A 16,458-nucleotide genomic window follows, 5' to 3' on the forward strand; every position below is an offset into this window, starting at 1 on the left:
CCTTGAAAACATGCGATGTCTCGACACTGCCCACTAATTAGATATTAAGACAAGATGTCCAATGTCCCCATTACAATAAAACTGGAAGGTGAACACACAGGACCCTCAGCTGCTGGCTTCATAAACAGCTGGTGATTAGTGTCGACTTAAATAACAGGTACAGTACCATTAAAACCCTCCAGAGAGCCACTCATCATGTGCCGTTACCAAGACAGCATAATCCTACATGATGACAGACCCTTGATGTGTGTACTGCACTGTGTCATTAGGATGTTTGATATAACGTTAGTCTGTATTGTCATAAAGGGACACTGTGGCAGAAGGCTATTTCAGGTCAGTAATTAGATCCCAAGAGTATCATGGAGACATAATGGAACACATTTTAACAGGTTGACTAGTGTTTCACATGTGGAGCCATCTGTGTGCTTTTGTCATGTTGAGATATGTGATCTACTAGGTCTAGGCACTTCCTCCTTTCTCCATCTGTCTGTGGATACTGCAGTAACTGCAGGTAGGGACCTGGTAGGGCCTCACACCAGTCAAACTGACCACCGGTCACATGAAGCAGTATTACCTTTCTCAGTTACAGTAATTGCCCTCTCATCATACATGAACAGCCAAAGACAGTCTTGCTCTGGGGGCGAGCCTTCCCTTTACCTTAAGGTTATCTGTTCACCCCGTTTGTTAATTCGCTCTCATTACAGCCATTACATCTGTGTATACTAGATCCACTCTCAAGCCTTCCCTCTGAGCTCCCCAGCTCATTTAGGGCACCTCTGTCACAGAGGCAAGATGGCATACTTTCTTTTCAAATGAAAGACCAATCAGAAGTTTCCACCACTTACTGGTTTCTTCCACTTGGAATATAAACACCAGTCTTCATCACCACATATCCTGCTGCTTTGTTTAGCTGTATCTTCACAAAGATTTCACAAGCTAACAAGCTTATCTGTGAAACATCCAGGATTTTTACATATATAAAACAACTGTGAAGCCTCAACTGACTGCCTTCAGTAAATATACACTGAGCTTGGTTAGTATCTTTGGAGGCCTTTCTCACTTCTTTATATCTAACCATACAGGTGTTTCACAGGCTCATACCCCTAAGGTGCAGGTTGCATAAAACAGTCCAGTGGCTGCCCTGTTAACATGCTAGTGTTTGGAACATGCAGCCATCATTGCAGCATCAGTAAAGTAAAAGTGAAGTAAGGTGAACTGACTATAGGACAGTTCATTCGGTGTTATTGAGAGGGCCAGCTAAAACCAGTTTGAGCCCAAGCAAAAATCTGTCAAGAGACCTGAAGATCATTAGGTAATTGGTATTCCTGTCCAGTTTGAAGTAGCTTGACAGCATCTGTAAGGAAGGAGCATGTCGTCATGAAGTGCTGGGTCTATATTGATTATTAAATTAGTTCAAATAGCAAAGTGAGTAGAAATATGAATCTGCTTTATGTAATCACCTTTCTCACCCTCTCTCACTCGCCCACTCTGCATGGCTCAATATGAGAGCAGAGCTGTCATTCCTCTCGTGCTGAGTTAGTGTGGTGTAATGGGTGTTGAGTGCCAGTGGTAGGCTGATTGAGACGGTCTAATGAAAAGCATTTTCAGTTGTCATCTGTCAGTCACCATTAGATAGCACTATGTAAAAACACATGCTGACAGCAGAGGGAGGCTTTCGTGTGACTCAGAGAGGGAAGATAATTCAACCAATTCTAGAAAAAGCACTGTACTCTTGTGTTTTGCTGTTTTATTAAAAAAAAAATAATTAAATAAAAAAAAAATTTAAGATTAAAATTAAAAACAGTACTTGGTAAACTCTGCATTTGTCTTTGTTGTGCTTATTTTACCAGAATGGTACAGAATATGGGTTACTGGTACGTCAGAACTCTGAACTCTTGCGAGCCCTCGATGAGCTGGAGAAGACTTGTGCTACACTGAGGGAAGAGAATGGCCTGTTGGTAAGACTAAAATAACAGAGTTTGTAGTCTTGACTGAAGGTTTTCTAGAAAGTAGGCTAGATGCATAGTCAGTTAAGTGAAGTAAGTAGTAGTTTATAAATAGATCATTATTTTGTCTTGTATGAATTTCTACTGAAAACATAGGCAGGTGATGTAACACTTTTACTGAATCCCTCTTCAGACCGTTAATAACCCTTCCTGAATTAGTCTTAGCAACTTTCTCATCTGGCAAAGCTGTGTTTGTGTTAGTGGCTGCAGCCGTTGTCTGATGATTATATTTGTTTCCTGTGTGTTTAGCGGAAGAGCAGCGCCCCAGAGACCGAGGAGAAGGTCAGGCGCCTGAGAAGAAAGAACACAGAGCTGGCTGTTCTTGCTAAGAGGCTGGAAGAGAGGGCGCGAAAACTGCAGGAGGCCAACCTCAAAGTGGTATACTGCACAAATAAAACACCTCCGGCATATTCACAGCAGGCACACTGTGTTTGCCTTAACACTGACCCAAATACTGGCTGTGACTCACTGTCAACCACCACCATCCAAATCACCACATCACAATTATGTCCAGTATTGAGTTAAATGGAATAGTTCAGCATGTGATGAATGGGAGCCTTGTTAAAAAATGCCCGCAATGTAATGAATAATTGAATGTATCGCTAGAATGGCTACGAGAACTTTTCTTGTTTTCTTGAAGTCCAGGATGTCTCTTGAGGTGTGACATCCTTACAAAAGAGATTACATAAAGCAAACTCAGGACACAAATGACTGAGGATGCAAACCTCAGGATATTTTATGTTACTTTTAATTTGAGGTGCAAAAGTATGTTGCCACAACTGAAAACTTAGTTGTGAAGTTGTTGTCTATTAAGCTGTTCAGAGTTTTTCGAAGAATGACATGAATGCCATAATAAAATCTAATCCAATACAGTTTTATGGTACTTCAGTACTATTCTACATGATATCTCTCTTCGAAGTCTGAAGTAGTAGGTTTCTCCTATAGAGCAGTACAGTAGGCCTTGCAAACAGTTTAAGGACCTTCTATCTCTGTCCCGGCTGCTTCGGTCACTGGCTGCTGGGTGTTCTGAGTGCACCTGTTCTCCCCTGCCTCCCACCTCCTGCTGCTGCTCACTAAAGGGTAGAGCAATGTAGAAATCTACACCAACGAAAAGTTGAAAGCATTTGTTAAAATGTTGGTTTTGAATCTTATCTAATTTGGAAACTGAATTAGTTTGCTGTTCTGTTTGGTATTGCTTGTAGCCCAAATGAGAGCTGGAAATTCCTCACAAACACTGAAAGCTCCATGCTCATTAACAGTAATATCACTGGAGTGTGTTTTTAATGCTGCCTTTGTCTGATATCATGTGATTTTGCAGCTGTTCTGCCAATATCACAAATCTACGGGAGTCATTCTTGCAACCACCATGATAATGTTAATAGAGCACGGGTCACGTAACAGTTTAAATATATTCACATGAAGCCAAGTCACTCTAAAAGTCTTTGCTAATGTTTTTTTTTTGCTAATGTATTCCAGATTTACTCTATATATTTCTTTCTGGTGATTAATACATATTTCTTTCAGGTGAATTCCCCGTCACTGATGAGACCTGGGTCAGTTGAACAGTACAAGAGGGCTTTTGCGCGTCAGCGGGCTCGTGACTTAGCCCAGCACGCTGATGCACTGCTGTCTAAGGACAAAGAGATCGCTGCTCTACAGCAAGAGTGCAGAGAGCTAGAGGCACGGCTAGGCACCACAAAGGTACTTAACACAACTCCTCACTAACTAGTTTACTCAGTGTTCCCTCTAACTATACTTAGTATCCCTGCCTCTGGCTCATGATGCCACAAGCTCGCTCTCTGCTGGACGACATGGGTACTACTCATCCTAACTCCCTCCTAAGCCAGTATTACAAAGGCTGCGTCACTGCTGATGACAAGATGACAGTGCAGGAATAGAGTGCCTCTCTAAGTGCCTGTTTTTAATTGCTGATCAAGTAACTTAGAAGCTCATTCTCCTGAATGTGAACATCTGCTGGGTTTAATAATGAGGGGTCTTTCAGAATGAGCTGTGCGTTGATCTAATGAGAATGTCCATATCCCATGTTCAACATGTGATAATAATTAAACACAATTTTAGAATATTTTTAAGTCCATTCTAAATTGTTGCCTAAGTAGGCCAGTTTTAGATCACAATCCACATAATTAGATATATATTAGTGAATGAGATTGTCGGTCTGATGCAGTTAATTCTTGGAATGCCATATGAAAATCTTAATAAGAACAATTAAAAATGAAAAACAATCATGTGGTCAAATGATGATGTTTTTGATGTATGATTGTTTTTGATGCATGTGCCTCTGTAGGCCTCCCCTGTTTCACCTGCAAGAGTGGAATTTGAGAGGCTTCTCAGGGAATCTCAGAAGGAGGTGCTGCGGCTCCAGAGGCAGCTGTCGGTCACATCATCCAGACAGCAGCGCAGCCATAGTCCTGACCCTGGTGGCCCAGAGAAGTGTGGGGTCATTGAGGAGGAAGAGGGGGAAGAGAAGGTAAAGTCACACCCTCATATCAGAAAATAACTCTACACTGACCCCTTTTGGCCTTGAGTGACATTAATAATCTTGTCTAAAACACTAAAACTGATGGCATCAATTCAACTGTCATTTTAGACATAAGAGGAAGATAGCTACGGCTAAATTAATACCATCATAGTACCTGTGTAGTGAGGGTCTTGGTCTTTTTTTTGAGAAAAAAGGCCAAAATTATGCATATACTGTAATCTAAGTGTAAAGGTGCAAAAACTGCAACACCAGAAAAGCAGTTTGAAAAGTATTTGGTTACACGCACGGACCAGATCATGTTTTTACACCAAGCAGCGTTGATGTCAATACTACAGTACAATCTGGATTAGACACTGTTTGGTAATGTACATTTATCCGCCTGACTTTTTCTAAAATCTAGTGTATATTTATGTTGGATGCTGTTTTGTAGTGTTATATAATTGCTTGTCATTGGACCCAATACTAATCTGCCACAAGCCATAATGAGATGATTCCCTGTCTTGAACTTGGGCCTGATCAAAGATACCAAAGTCACATACTCTGATCCTCTCTGCATTTAATACTAATCTTCTCTCTATTTAGTTCTTAGAAACAGCTCTTCATCAGTGAAATGATGCACAGATAAATCAGTCACTGGCCAAAAAGTAGAAATAAAAGCTCTTTTATCATGAATAAATGAATAACTTACATAATGCACAAAAAACCGAACCTGAACATTTGTAATAAGAAAATACATTGAGTACATGAGAGGTGCATTTTAAAGGTATATTGTCTGTGTATTAATATCAGTTTGCATCATTTGAAGGTGTGCATGTGATTTATAGATTTGATTTTGTAAAATTCCCCCGTGAAGTAGAGTAAATTCTCTGCCTGTGAAGCTCAAATGAGAATGCCGATTGTGGTAATCTCTCGTCTGTGGGACGCACACACGCACTCCCAGTGGCACGCGCACACCCAGAAAGGGGCCATGTTGTGTGAACTCTAATCCCCTCTAACAACAGAATGGTACAGTCCAGTAATCCGCTCTCTGTTGCTGTGGCAGCGGTGAGAGGGTTTTGGGTGGTAGGTAAGACTCCAGCCGCACTGAAGACTTTTCTATCTCGCCCTGCTCTGGATAACTAGCAGGCCAAGGGAAGGCTTGACGTTGCCACAGATCACACGAAAGGGGGTAGGTTGTCTTATGAGTTTTGTTGTCTCTGTGCGTGGGTCTCGGTGGTCCATTGCAGATCTCCTTGGTTAACCTCATATGTGTATGCTTGGATGTGAGACAAAAGCCTTGCAAAGTTCAGACATGACACCAAACACTAATCAGTGTCATGACAAATCGGGATTGCGAGAGAACTGGCTCAAGTCAGTGAGTGCTGCATTTGTGTTAGATATTAAAATCACTAGCTTATTTTGGAAGATTATTAGTATGTTACATTCCCTGTGCTAGTATAACAATATGACTGGAGGCTAAGGGAATTTTTCTTTTATGTCTCATAGCTGTTGTTTTTTCATATTAATTTCAGTAAATCCTGTGAATCCTGTGGAAAGTCCCGCTGCTGTGATGGACTGCCACTTTCTTATAAATTAGAAAGACGGGACATGCATGAGGCCTAGTCAAGGGCAGCCTGTCAGAAACCCAGTTTTGTAACAGTCATATTTTGGAGCTTCCAGATGTAGAATTTGGACGGGCCGACTTAGTGACAGGGTGGTAGAGCGTCTGATTGGTGAACATCGATATGCTCTGTATTAAAAAAGAAAATCAACGGCCAGGCCAATCCATTAAGGTGCTTTTAAAAGAAGTGATCCAGTTACCCGTTTCAGTAGTCTGCAGGGATTACACCAATGTGCTTATGGCATTCGGGGCCTGCTGAATGGGATCTGGCCCTGCTTTAGTACGCATGGGCCCAAGGTGTACTTGATCCTTTAGTGTACATTGTCCACATCGGTGTGAGGTGTACACAATGGCACCTCGCTGTGTGGAGCAGTCTGCAAATGGAGGCCAGGGTTTAAGCTAGGACCTCATCTGACAAAGGTCCAGTCAGTAGCATCTGCTGTGGCCTCAACATGAGGACAGACCTCAGACATAGCTGTATCCTGCCTCAGGACAGGTGTTGGTAGTGATTCACAGGACTGTCTTTACACTTCCACTTCCAGAGTAAAGAGTTCTACTTACTCAACTTACTATTTACAATAGCACTTACTTTGGTTATTGTTTGGTTTGGTTGTCTTTTATGCATGCTCAATTTCTTTAGATCAGTTTTGTCCCATCGCCTCAAAATGTCTTTTTTGCTGTGATTCAGAAGCCAGAAATCACGTTTTTCAAATTCTTCTTCTTCTAATCACTGCCAAAATCTTGATAGAAGTTCAATTCCTTGTGTTTTATTAAATGTACATTTGCAAAGTGCACAGAAGGAGAGGTGGGACAGGAGAGGTCATTATTTTCAAAAAGCACCGGTGACTTTTGTTCTGTTACGTTCTAAGATCTTCTAAGGCTCCATCAGGTATAGTCTGTGACGTTTAAAGCGAAGTCTAGACTGAAATAATACAGCAAGGGAATCTCGACAGGATGCAAAGCATTCAGTCAAGCTTTAGCTGTTCTTTAAGGCAAATGTCTTCGAATCATAATACTTTTGTTTTGATCGGACTTAAAAAGCATAGTCACATACATATGAATTTTTGACATTTTATAAAATAGAATTACAGGTAGAATGTATTATTATTATATTATATATATATATATATATATATATGTATGTATGTATGTATATATATATATATGATTTTAGCAGCTTTCTAACTCCTCGTTTAGCATTAATCTGAAGAATATTAAGGCTTGTTAGCTGTAAATGATGATGATGAATTTAATTGCTGAGTCATTTAATTATAGACTCACTCAGAGCTGCAACCAGCTTTTGTCCTGCCAAATTATTATGATTTATTTCACTCCACTGGCTTCAGGAACAAAGTGTATTTGTCTGCAGAGTGTGTATGAATGGCATTAATTTAATAATACTGTGTGAAATAAAGGAAACATTTTCACACCTTGAATTCAGTCAGATTCAATAATTAGCTTTTAAAATCTGGAAATCTTATGTTTAATCCTGATGTTAAGCATGGCATCATCAGAATTTGATGATTTTATTTTAAATTTTAACCTCCCTTTTTCCGTTATCTACCTGATGAGGCTGTTCGAGACCAGCTTATTCTTTAAAAAACAAAGCATTCAAAATGTGAACAAAATTACTGCTGTCCTTAACCACTTAAAGGGAAGCATTATATATTAGAGTTGTTCAGATGCAAAAGGCCGCAGCTACTCTTTATTTCATTTTTTTAGAAGTTGGTTATTTATTTATTTATTGTGACTGTGACTAGATAATTGACCAGTCAATTCAAGCACAAAATTCATATGTAAATATGCATAGTTGATGATTTATCTTTTCAGCATATAGTCTGTGGGATGGGCGATCCTTTGGAGGCTCTATGCAAATGTCTACATGTCCGTTTCTAATCATGCTCTGACATGATTCACCTTTTAAACATAGTTAAAGCTAATGAATGCTTTCCTTTCTTCTTTTGTTAAAGTGAATATCACACTCTGAAGAAACATTATGTCATTTTTTGCAGAATAAATTCATTAAAGAACAGTCACTGCTGATCAAAATAGATGTTTATTAACTGAATATTAATTTAGGCTTAATTGTAAAAAAAAAATTTAGACATTGTATTTTGTTTCTAAATATATGATGCAAAATATCAAAATGCAATGTTGTTTTCGCTCAAAAATGTAAAGCATGCTATTTGAATTTGTAGTTGCACTAACATTTCACACAGCTGACCATTTTTCTTCATTGTCCGTGTGAGAATAGAGAATTCAACGCTGCATCATGATCAAGTACATGCACAGTACGGCTTGTTAGGACACACTAAGTTTTGTTAGGTTAGTGTGCTGGCACATAAACCTTTGAAATGATTCGTAAAAGCCTAAGCCTTGGTCTAATGCTCTCTATGATGGTCCCTTTATTCCTCATAACATTGTATAAATGAGGCATTATGTAATATTCTCCCTCTGTGCTCATTCATCAAAACCATGTCAGAATTATATCACACATCGCCTGAACACTGATTACATTTGTTTTAAACTCATCATTGTGAGCTCTCACATTGCCTTTACTAAAAGAACTGCCCTTTTACGGGACATGACTGAGTAGACTGACAGTGTAATGTATAGCTATGTGAAAATATGTCATTTTCTTGAAAGACAGGTCAACTCAATGGCTGTTTTTTTTTACTTAGTATGACTGTTTAAGAAACGAGAAGAGCTGCAAAATGAGTGGAATAAAAATGAAAAAGGATGGAGTTAGTTCAGATTTGCACATGGGGTCTTACCTTAGCCACCACTTATGTGTCACTCCCCCTTTGGTGCATGGCTGCCAGATTGTAGAGGCAAAGTCCACACACTTAAGCCAGCTCCCTCAGTGGGTATGAAGTGCTACAAGCTAATTAAGAGTCACAGGAAGACGGACTGGTTTAAGCATGACTGACCAAATACAAAGGTGGGCATTTCGCCAGGATGCTGCTGGGCTCACCAGGCACGTCTGCACTAGTGATGGATGTGAGTGGAACTTTAGTGACCACCAACAGGAATCGGAGCAGAGAGATTCAACAGAGCCCTCATTCCTGTGGACTGTTTTTGTACAGGGGCCAAGGAATTAGTGCCTCCTGCTGGCCTTTCGTCACCACTACTAACACCATCTGGTCTCCTGTCCAAAAGATAAACCACGGACTCACTTAACTTCACAGACATGCCACTGATTTGGTGCCGAACAGTCACAATGTATTTATCACCCTAGGTTTAGATCTTCTGTATCTACAATGATGCTTGATAACACACATCTTAGAAACAGCAAACATTCACTCATTCCATCTATCAAAGCTACATCACGTGTGAAAGGTATACAGGCTTACAGCAACGCACACCTGTGTGTTCAACAAACATTTAACAGATATTGAACAGCTTTATGGTTTTTTTCTATGCTGCAAGTAGTCATAATATACAGGATGGTATTAAAGGCTGCTGGGAACGGGTATCTTCGTATTTTGACATGAAGGCTTTTCTTTCTGGCTGTTACTGTCAGGTTGCTTTTAATGACAGTTTTGTGGTTTCTAAAGATAACAATGACTGTACATGTCAGCCAAAAAAAATCACTGTGGTCAGGAGTCTTGTGATGTTTCAGTTTCTCTGTGCAATGAGACTGCACTTCTTTCCTAGCCTCTCCACATTATCTTTACTCCAACAGGATGATTCAGTGTTTCAAGGGTGAATTGACTGGTGGTCTTGAGCTGTTCCACTGTAATTGTATGGGCAAATGCTTGTATCATGTGAATCTACTGTGAAAAGGTGCTGCACTCACGGTATAGGAATGAGAAAACAAAGCCTTCTTTAAACATACTTGGATCAGTATCCAAGTGTTTTTCTCTATTGACTCTTTCATGACAGTGTCATCACACTAAAAGCTGTTTATAAGAACTGTTCTCAACAGAATGTAACTTGTTTTTTTTATCAAGTATGAAAGATGCAGTGCAGTTAATTTCTACAGAATCACAGTGATATAAAATTTGTGTTGTCACATTTTCTAAATTTAATGGACCAGTTCTTTTTCTATTGTTTTGTGTGTTAACGCTCCAACTCCTTGCGTTTGACCTCTAGTCTAATGGAAACATAGACAGCATGGAATGGAAGAAACACATGATAAATAAGTATTATCTATACTGTACTAAATTTTATTGCAAACGTTCTTGTTGATCTGTAACAATAACTTTTCATTAGATTCTTGGGGGTATTTTGCTGACTGAGTAGTACCCTTACAAAGAACTTGTCAATACATTATATGAATCTCTCCATGCCATGTTTTGACAGGCTGTAGAGAAATCATTTAGTGGAAGCCATGCCTCAGGTCTTGTGACGTGCCTTTTAGTGACTAACAATGTAAAAGAGAGGTGAGTGTGAAGGAGAGATTCCCTTTGCGGCACGTGACAGAGTGCCTTTGATCCTGTTATTGGGTCATGGCCTTGGCTGCACTAGCACAGTTCTGCTCTGGGCATAAGTAGGTTTACTCTAAAATTAGATACTGATACCTGACTTTTAACCTTTAACCAATGTCAGCCTGTCCCCCACCTGGATCCAAATTAGAGAAATTGTACAGTTTATAAAAATCAATTCATAAGAGAAATTAGTTAAGAAAAGTAGGCTCCTGTGAGACATTCAAGTCATCACATCCCTCCTAATTAGAAAGGACAGACCTCCTGCTAATGTGTCATGCTAATGTTGTCATGTTGCAGGCTAGAGGGATTCTCCCTGGATTATTCATTGATTGTTAGTTGGACCACTGGGAAGGAGGCTTTCTGCTAATCCCTCACCCACAGTGGGGGTGTAATATTAAGCGTTCCTGTATAGTACAACACCCATACATTTCCTTTCTTCTCAGAAGTTGATGATATTTTTAAAATACAAACAACAGCCTTTTTAGGATAATACTTTGGATCTTGAAGTTTCTGGATTATCTCTGTAGGTGTAAAGTGACTGACTGAATACTTTTCCCTGTCCCTGTCAGGTTGTTGGAGAGACCCCGTGTGTGATATTAGATGAAGCTCCATCCAGGTGTGAGAAGACTCCCGAAGAGGAGGAGGAGTCGGGGGTGCGAGTGACGCCCCAACCGGGCCTTAGCCCGACCCCGGTCCATCAGGAGGAGCACACAGAGGAGCAGCATTTAAAGTTTCTGGTAAGAGCATCTAACAGTCCTCTGAGCACACACCTCTGAGCAGCAATAATTGTACCTGATTGCAGGTATGAAACTTTGCATTTTCGTGTGAAACTGAAAATTGAATTCAGTGCTGTGACTTCAGCTGACGGCCACTGAGAGAAAGACTACGGTCAGATTTGTTATGTAATGTGGGGATTATTTAGATCGTGTCATTGGAAACAGAACAGTAGCACATTGCCCCTGCTGATTGTACAAGTGGGTCTCATGGCTTAAATAGACTGTATTTCTTCACAGCTCTGTGTTGACTTTCTTTGTCAGGAAGGAAAATGGAGATTCCAGATGTTAATTCATGTTGTTTTGTTTGTTGTGTTCATTGTTTAGAGCACTTATATTGTACACCACATTGTACCAAAAGTAAAAAAAAAAGACATTTAGAATATACAGAGAAGTGATGATAGCAATAGTACGAATAACAGGCTGCATGTTTCCTGACCATTCATTGAGTGCAGATGCATGAGTAGCATTTTGGCAACCTGGCAGTGCAGTTTTCTGATGGTGACAAGATAAGAATTGTTTTTATGTGTAAACTGAAATGCTTCCATTAAATTCTGTTCTCCTGAATGTATTTTTGTACTTATTCAAATGCATAAAATCTTTACATGCTGCTTTCACATTTGCTGAGGTAAATTAAGATTCACCATTCTGAAGGGAATCAGTAATATAAGATTGTTGGTGTTACACTATCTAGCATTACATTAGAATCTGAAGAGTTCACAGTTTGGCTTCTCAAGGAAGTTGCTGGTTTTATTTTAGTTTCATCTTTTTAGTTTAACAAGGGAGTGGACATGGCAAAAATGTCTTCAATGCAGCTTGAAGGTTTTTTCTTTACTTTGCTGACAGGAAGTTAAACTGTCTACCTCTCATCGAGCATGACTAAGTCATGGGAAACAATCTCAGAGCGTGGAATATCTTGGATGAGTTAATGGACTTACAGATGTAGGACAAAGCCATCAGCTGAGCAAACACTGAGCTCTGACAGCCCAGATAGAACATAGGGGATATTTTAAGCTACGCTCGCAGTATCCACCAGTCAGTCAGTCCACCACTTTGATCCAGACCAAAATATCTCAACAGCAAAGACCGGGATTGCCTTAATGCAGCCATTCATTGATCCCAGAGGATGAATTGTACTAACTTTAATTATCCCTTTTTATTTCATCAGGTCAAAATTTTAAATCTGTCCAATATGCCAATATTTGTATGCCAATATTTTGGCATACAAACTAATGACAGTCCCGCTCTTAACCTGTAATTAGCAAATGTTAGCATGCTAACACAATAAACTAACATCGTCAGCATGGTAAGCATTTATATATGGTAAACATCAACAAGGCTAACAAGGCTAGAATAGATGACTATAATAAACTGCAATTTAAAAAAACAAAAAGATCGGTGTAGGAAAGGCCAGGGAAGGACAAAGTCACTGGTGTAAGAGGAGACGTGTGACAATGTGATCCACTCAAAAATTTGAGAAACTTAAATGAACTCTGAGTTTAGTGAGATGCGCCTTTGTTGATTGTGAAACAGCTGACAGTACATTTAATTTCCAATCAACAGTCACAGTTTTGCAGAGCATTGATGCACATTATTTAGGCCTTTAAAACTGTGACTGACACACAATCAAGTGAATCACACCACAGATTGCAGTTTAATTATCATTATACTCTTGCTGGGTTAGCACTGGTGAGAGTCTCCCAGTCAGCTGTTGGTGGTCTGCAATTAGCCTGTCTATTCTGTAGCCTCCCCCACACAGTCACAGCGGTAATACTTGATTCAGGTCCTGTGGCCATGCTGAAATAAGCTGATTTTTCCTATGCTGGTCCTGCATGTAAGCTGCATTTAGAATAATTAAAGGATGCTAAGCTTTGTAATACCTCATTGCTGTCATGACAGAGGTCAATATGGAAACTAAAGCCACTGTTCTCCGCATTGCAAATTGTAAAAGCAAATCATTTGTCATTATATCACAGATTATCTTGCATGGTTTTGCTCTTATACAGTATATCCTGCTTCTTTGTTTGAGTCATTGTTCTGTTTAACTGTGTACTATGTGGAGTTCAAGAGCCATATTAGATTTCAAATTAGGAATTTAGTGTAACTTTCTTTTCTTTGTCATTATTGTTGGTTCAGGAAAGTGAGCTGAGCAAGAAGAGAAAAGAATGTGAAAACCTTGAGCATGAAGTAACGAAGCGACAGAAGAGATGTCTGGATTTGGTAAGCAATCCTTTCTTCTCACATACCCTGTGGTGGTGCTCCAGCCTGGTATAAGCATTACAATAGTGAGCTTACTGTAACAGTGACTTGAAAGACATTGATTTCCTCATCTTTATCTGAACATTGTCTTGTGGTTTGGTAACAGGAGAGCCAGCTTGAGGATGAGCGGGGCAAAAATGAGCAACTAAAGGAGGAGGCAGATCTCCTCAGGAGGAAGGCACAGCTGCTCGACCAGGTCAGTGTCTCCCTGTCCTGTCGAGCATCTTCGCTTTTTTTTCTGTTTTAAAAGTCTCACTTCTGTAGTTTTGGCAATCATAGCTGTCAGATGGGATAATATTTTACTCACCAACTTAATGTTGCCATCTGGTAATGTGACAACATTGCCAAAGAGCCCAGTACATCAAGCAAAACAAGTGATCTTCAGTTTCATGCAGTTATGAAGTAAAATCTCAAAATAACTAAAAGGAATGATGACCACAACTATGAAAGTGGTTGCAAAAAAAAAAAAAAACAATGTAATAGTCCTATAAAATGACCCGTTCAGTTACCCTGCTGCTGTTTGTCAGACTCGGGCTGAGAATGAGGAGCTGAGGGAAGATCTCTCTGAAGTGACCGCTCAACACAATTCCGTTCTCGAGGAGAACCAGAGACTCCGTGCCAAACTGGAGAACCTAGAGCAGGTCCTAAAGGTACTGCTGGCCTCACATATTCTGTGTATTATTTTCATTTTCACTTGCTACTTAAATAAATGTCCTTCTTTCTGAACAGCATATGCGAGAGGTCGCTGAGCGAAGGCAGCAGCTGGAATTGGAACATGAGCAGGCACTGGCAATCCTTAAGTTCAAACAGGATGAAATCAAACGGTTACAGCGGGTAATAACCACAGTCTCTTATGCTGTATTTTTCTTGCTGAAGTCAAACCTTCATGCCACCAAGAAAGTTTTTAGCCTAATTCTTGGAAATAAGAGGCTTTGTCCAGCAGGAGGCAACCTTTGGGCACCTATAAAGTATTGAGTTTTGTCAGCGGATCTCGATGCACTACGAATTAGATTTTAATGAGCAACAGCAACCAACTTTACACTGACTTTAATGTTTTTCAATCTTCAGGCTCAATTATTTGCCAAGAGGGAGCATGAGGGAGTGGTTCAGATGCTGGAGGTGAGTGTGTGTTACACCACTGTGACTATTCAGCAAAGAGGAAAATAAAATAAATGATTTTTATCCCATGTAGTGCTTTTATTGCCACACAGTAAAGCCCTGAGTTGCTTTCAGGAACGTAGGACGATTTGCCAAAACACAAATCAAAGGTTTTTGTGTTACGCTCGCACAAGAAATTGGAACTTAATTCATTCAGCCCCAACTTGAGAGAGGGGAGGAGTGTTGTTCAGACTTCCTCAGTATTTCTCTCTTACAGTAGCAAATTTCCTGTCTGACCAAATAAAATCTAATTCATTATTGATAGTGTTTCTTATCTCCCTAACCCCAAACAAAAAAGATTATAAATATTTAATTACCTCCCTGTTCTTGGGAGACAAAAGACATCCCGTTGCTACTGAAGCAGCAGGGATACACAGTACAATGGGCTGTTTATTCTTATATAACACCAAGCAGAGAAGCTGGTGCAGAAACTCTTTGAACTCGTATTTTTGTAGCACTTCATGGGCCTGGAGAACCGTTTGAACAGATGGCTTCTCCGCTGCCGCGTGACGTTTGTTCTTTGTCTCAGTGTGAGTGTAACGCAGTTTGAATTCAAAATGAATCCAGACAGTCGATGACAGTTGAAGTCCCCATAGTTTTAAAAGATGAAAGCACATCAAAAAGGACTTCAGAGCCTGCAACAGAATTTCATCATTCACAGTTGATGACTGTATATGTGTGCTGCATGTGCTCAGTTTTTCACACTGTGCAGTTTATAACGAGTTTGTTCCTAAATGAAGTGTGTATTTTATTTTAGGAGTTGACTCAGCTTGTGTTGCGGAGGGAGCTGGTAGAGTATAGTTGTTGCTGTTTTTTTAATAGCAAATGCTTGTTTCCTTCCTCTTGCTCTGTTTCTCTTACTTTCTCTCTCTATTTAAACCCAAGGGAGAGAAAGTGTGTTTGACTCCCAAAAACCTGAGCTTTGCTGCCAAGTCAACCCGCTGTCTTTTTCAATCCATTGAAAACACTATTGAGAGATTAAACATATTATGTATGTTAGTTCAAAAGGCAGGTGTTGGCTGCTGAGGGCATTCTAGTGACTGCTGTGTTTCTGCTTTATTAATATGTTTTGTCTTTGCCAGATTCGTTGTTTCACAAGCATGTGTTTACTTTGATATACCTTTTTCCCCCCTTTGTGTTTTCTTTTTGCTAACCAGAGTACACTGGACTGCATGCAGGTACTGCTTTGACCTCCTGGGACAAATTATTTATATTTCAGTCAGAAACCCTTATTTAGCCTCTGTAGATAGAACCACCAAGCCCCAATTACTTTGATGTAAAGTTGACATAACTTAACCAGGTCTTCACATCATCTGTGTTTTGTACATGTTCTTAAACTGAAAGCGACAGCCTTGCAGTAATTACTGTTAAACAGTCAAGCCCGATGCTTCTTGGGGCCACAGAAGCCCATTTGATGCTGATGCAGTTTTTTTTACGTGACCAAAGTGTGTGTAAAATTGGTCACTCACGAGTGTGTGTGGCACTGCCGCACTGAACACGCTTATCAATCTGACTTTTTATTTGATTTTATTTTACTGAGATAGAATCTTCCTTTGTGTATACTTCACACGTCACTGAGTCGGATTGCTGTTCGTAAATGATTATTCATTTCTGTTAAGTGTAGCTACATAACGAATGACTTCAGATTAGGCTTTCAGCAGGTGAGAGCTAACAGGAAATGTTGTTCAGACAATTGCGTGCAGAGGGTTTTCAGATCGGCCTACCAGGAAAC

At 39.9% G+C, this 16,458-nt stretch overlaps 1 protein-coding gene across 10 annotated transcripts in view; it reads left to right on the plus strand.

Moving 5' to 3' along the window:
* The window catches only part of LOC124070351 (RIMS-binding protein 2), a 59,950-nt gene that overhangs the window by 22,879 nt on the left and 20,613 nt on the right, over nt 1-16,458 (plus strand). For 6 of the 10 annotated variants that reach the window (XR_006845176.1, XR_006845177.1, XM_046410180.1 and 3 more), the window contains exons 3-14: nt 1,851-1,958; nt 2,256-2,384; nt 3,531-3,707; nt 4,312-4,494; nt 11,106-11,273; nt 13,446-13,529; nt 13,675-13,764; nt 14,096-14,218; nt 14,298-14,402; nt 14,637-14,687; nt 15,484-15,516; nt 15,884-15,904. Coding sequence is in view for 8 of the 10 variants with exons in the window: in XM_046410180.1 (XP_046266136.1) it covers nt 1,851-1,958; nt 2,256-2,384; nt 3,531-3,707; nt 4,312-4,494; nt 11,106-11,273; nt 13,446-13,529; nt 13,675-13,764; nt 14,096-14,218; nt 14,298-14,402; nt 14,637-14,687; nt 15,484-15,516; nt 15,884-15,904 (1,272 nt within the window). In the remaining 2 variants the exon portion in view is untranslated. The remainder of the gene's footprint in view (nt 1-1,850; nt 1,959-2,255; nt 2,385-3,530; nt 3,708-4,311; nt 4,495-11,105; nt 11,274-13,445; nt 13,530-13,674; nt 13,765-14,095; nt 14,219-14,297; nt 14,403-14,636; nt 14,688-15,483; nt 15,517-15,883; nt 15,905-16,458) is intronic. The other 4 variants (XM_046410181.1, XM_046410188.1, XM_046410182.1 and 1 more) reach the window with 3 other exon arrangements.

The sequence above is a fragment of the Scatophagus argus genome, chromosome 14, assembly GCF_020382885.2.
Source record: "Scatophagus argus isolate fScaArg1 chromosome 14, fScaArg1.pri, whole genome shotgun sequence".
NCBI classification, from domain to species: Eukaryota; Metazoa; Chordata; class Actinopteri; family Scatophagidae; genus Scatophagus; species Scatophagus argus.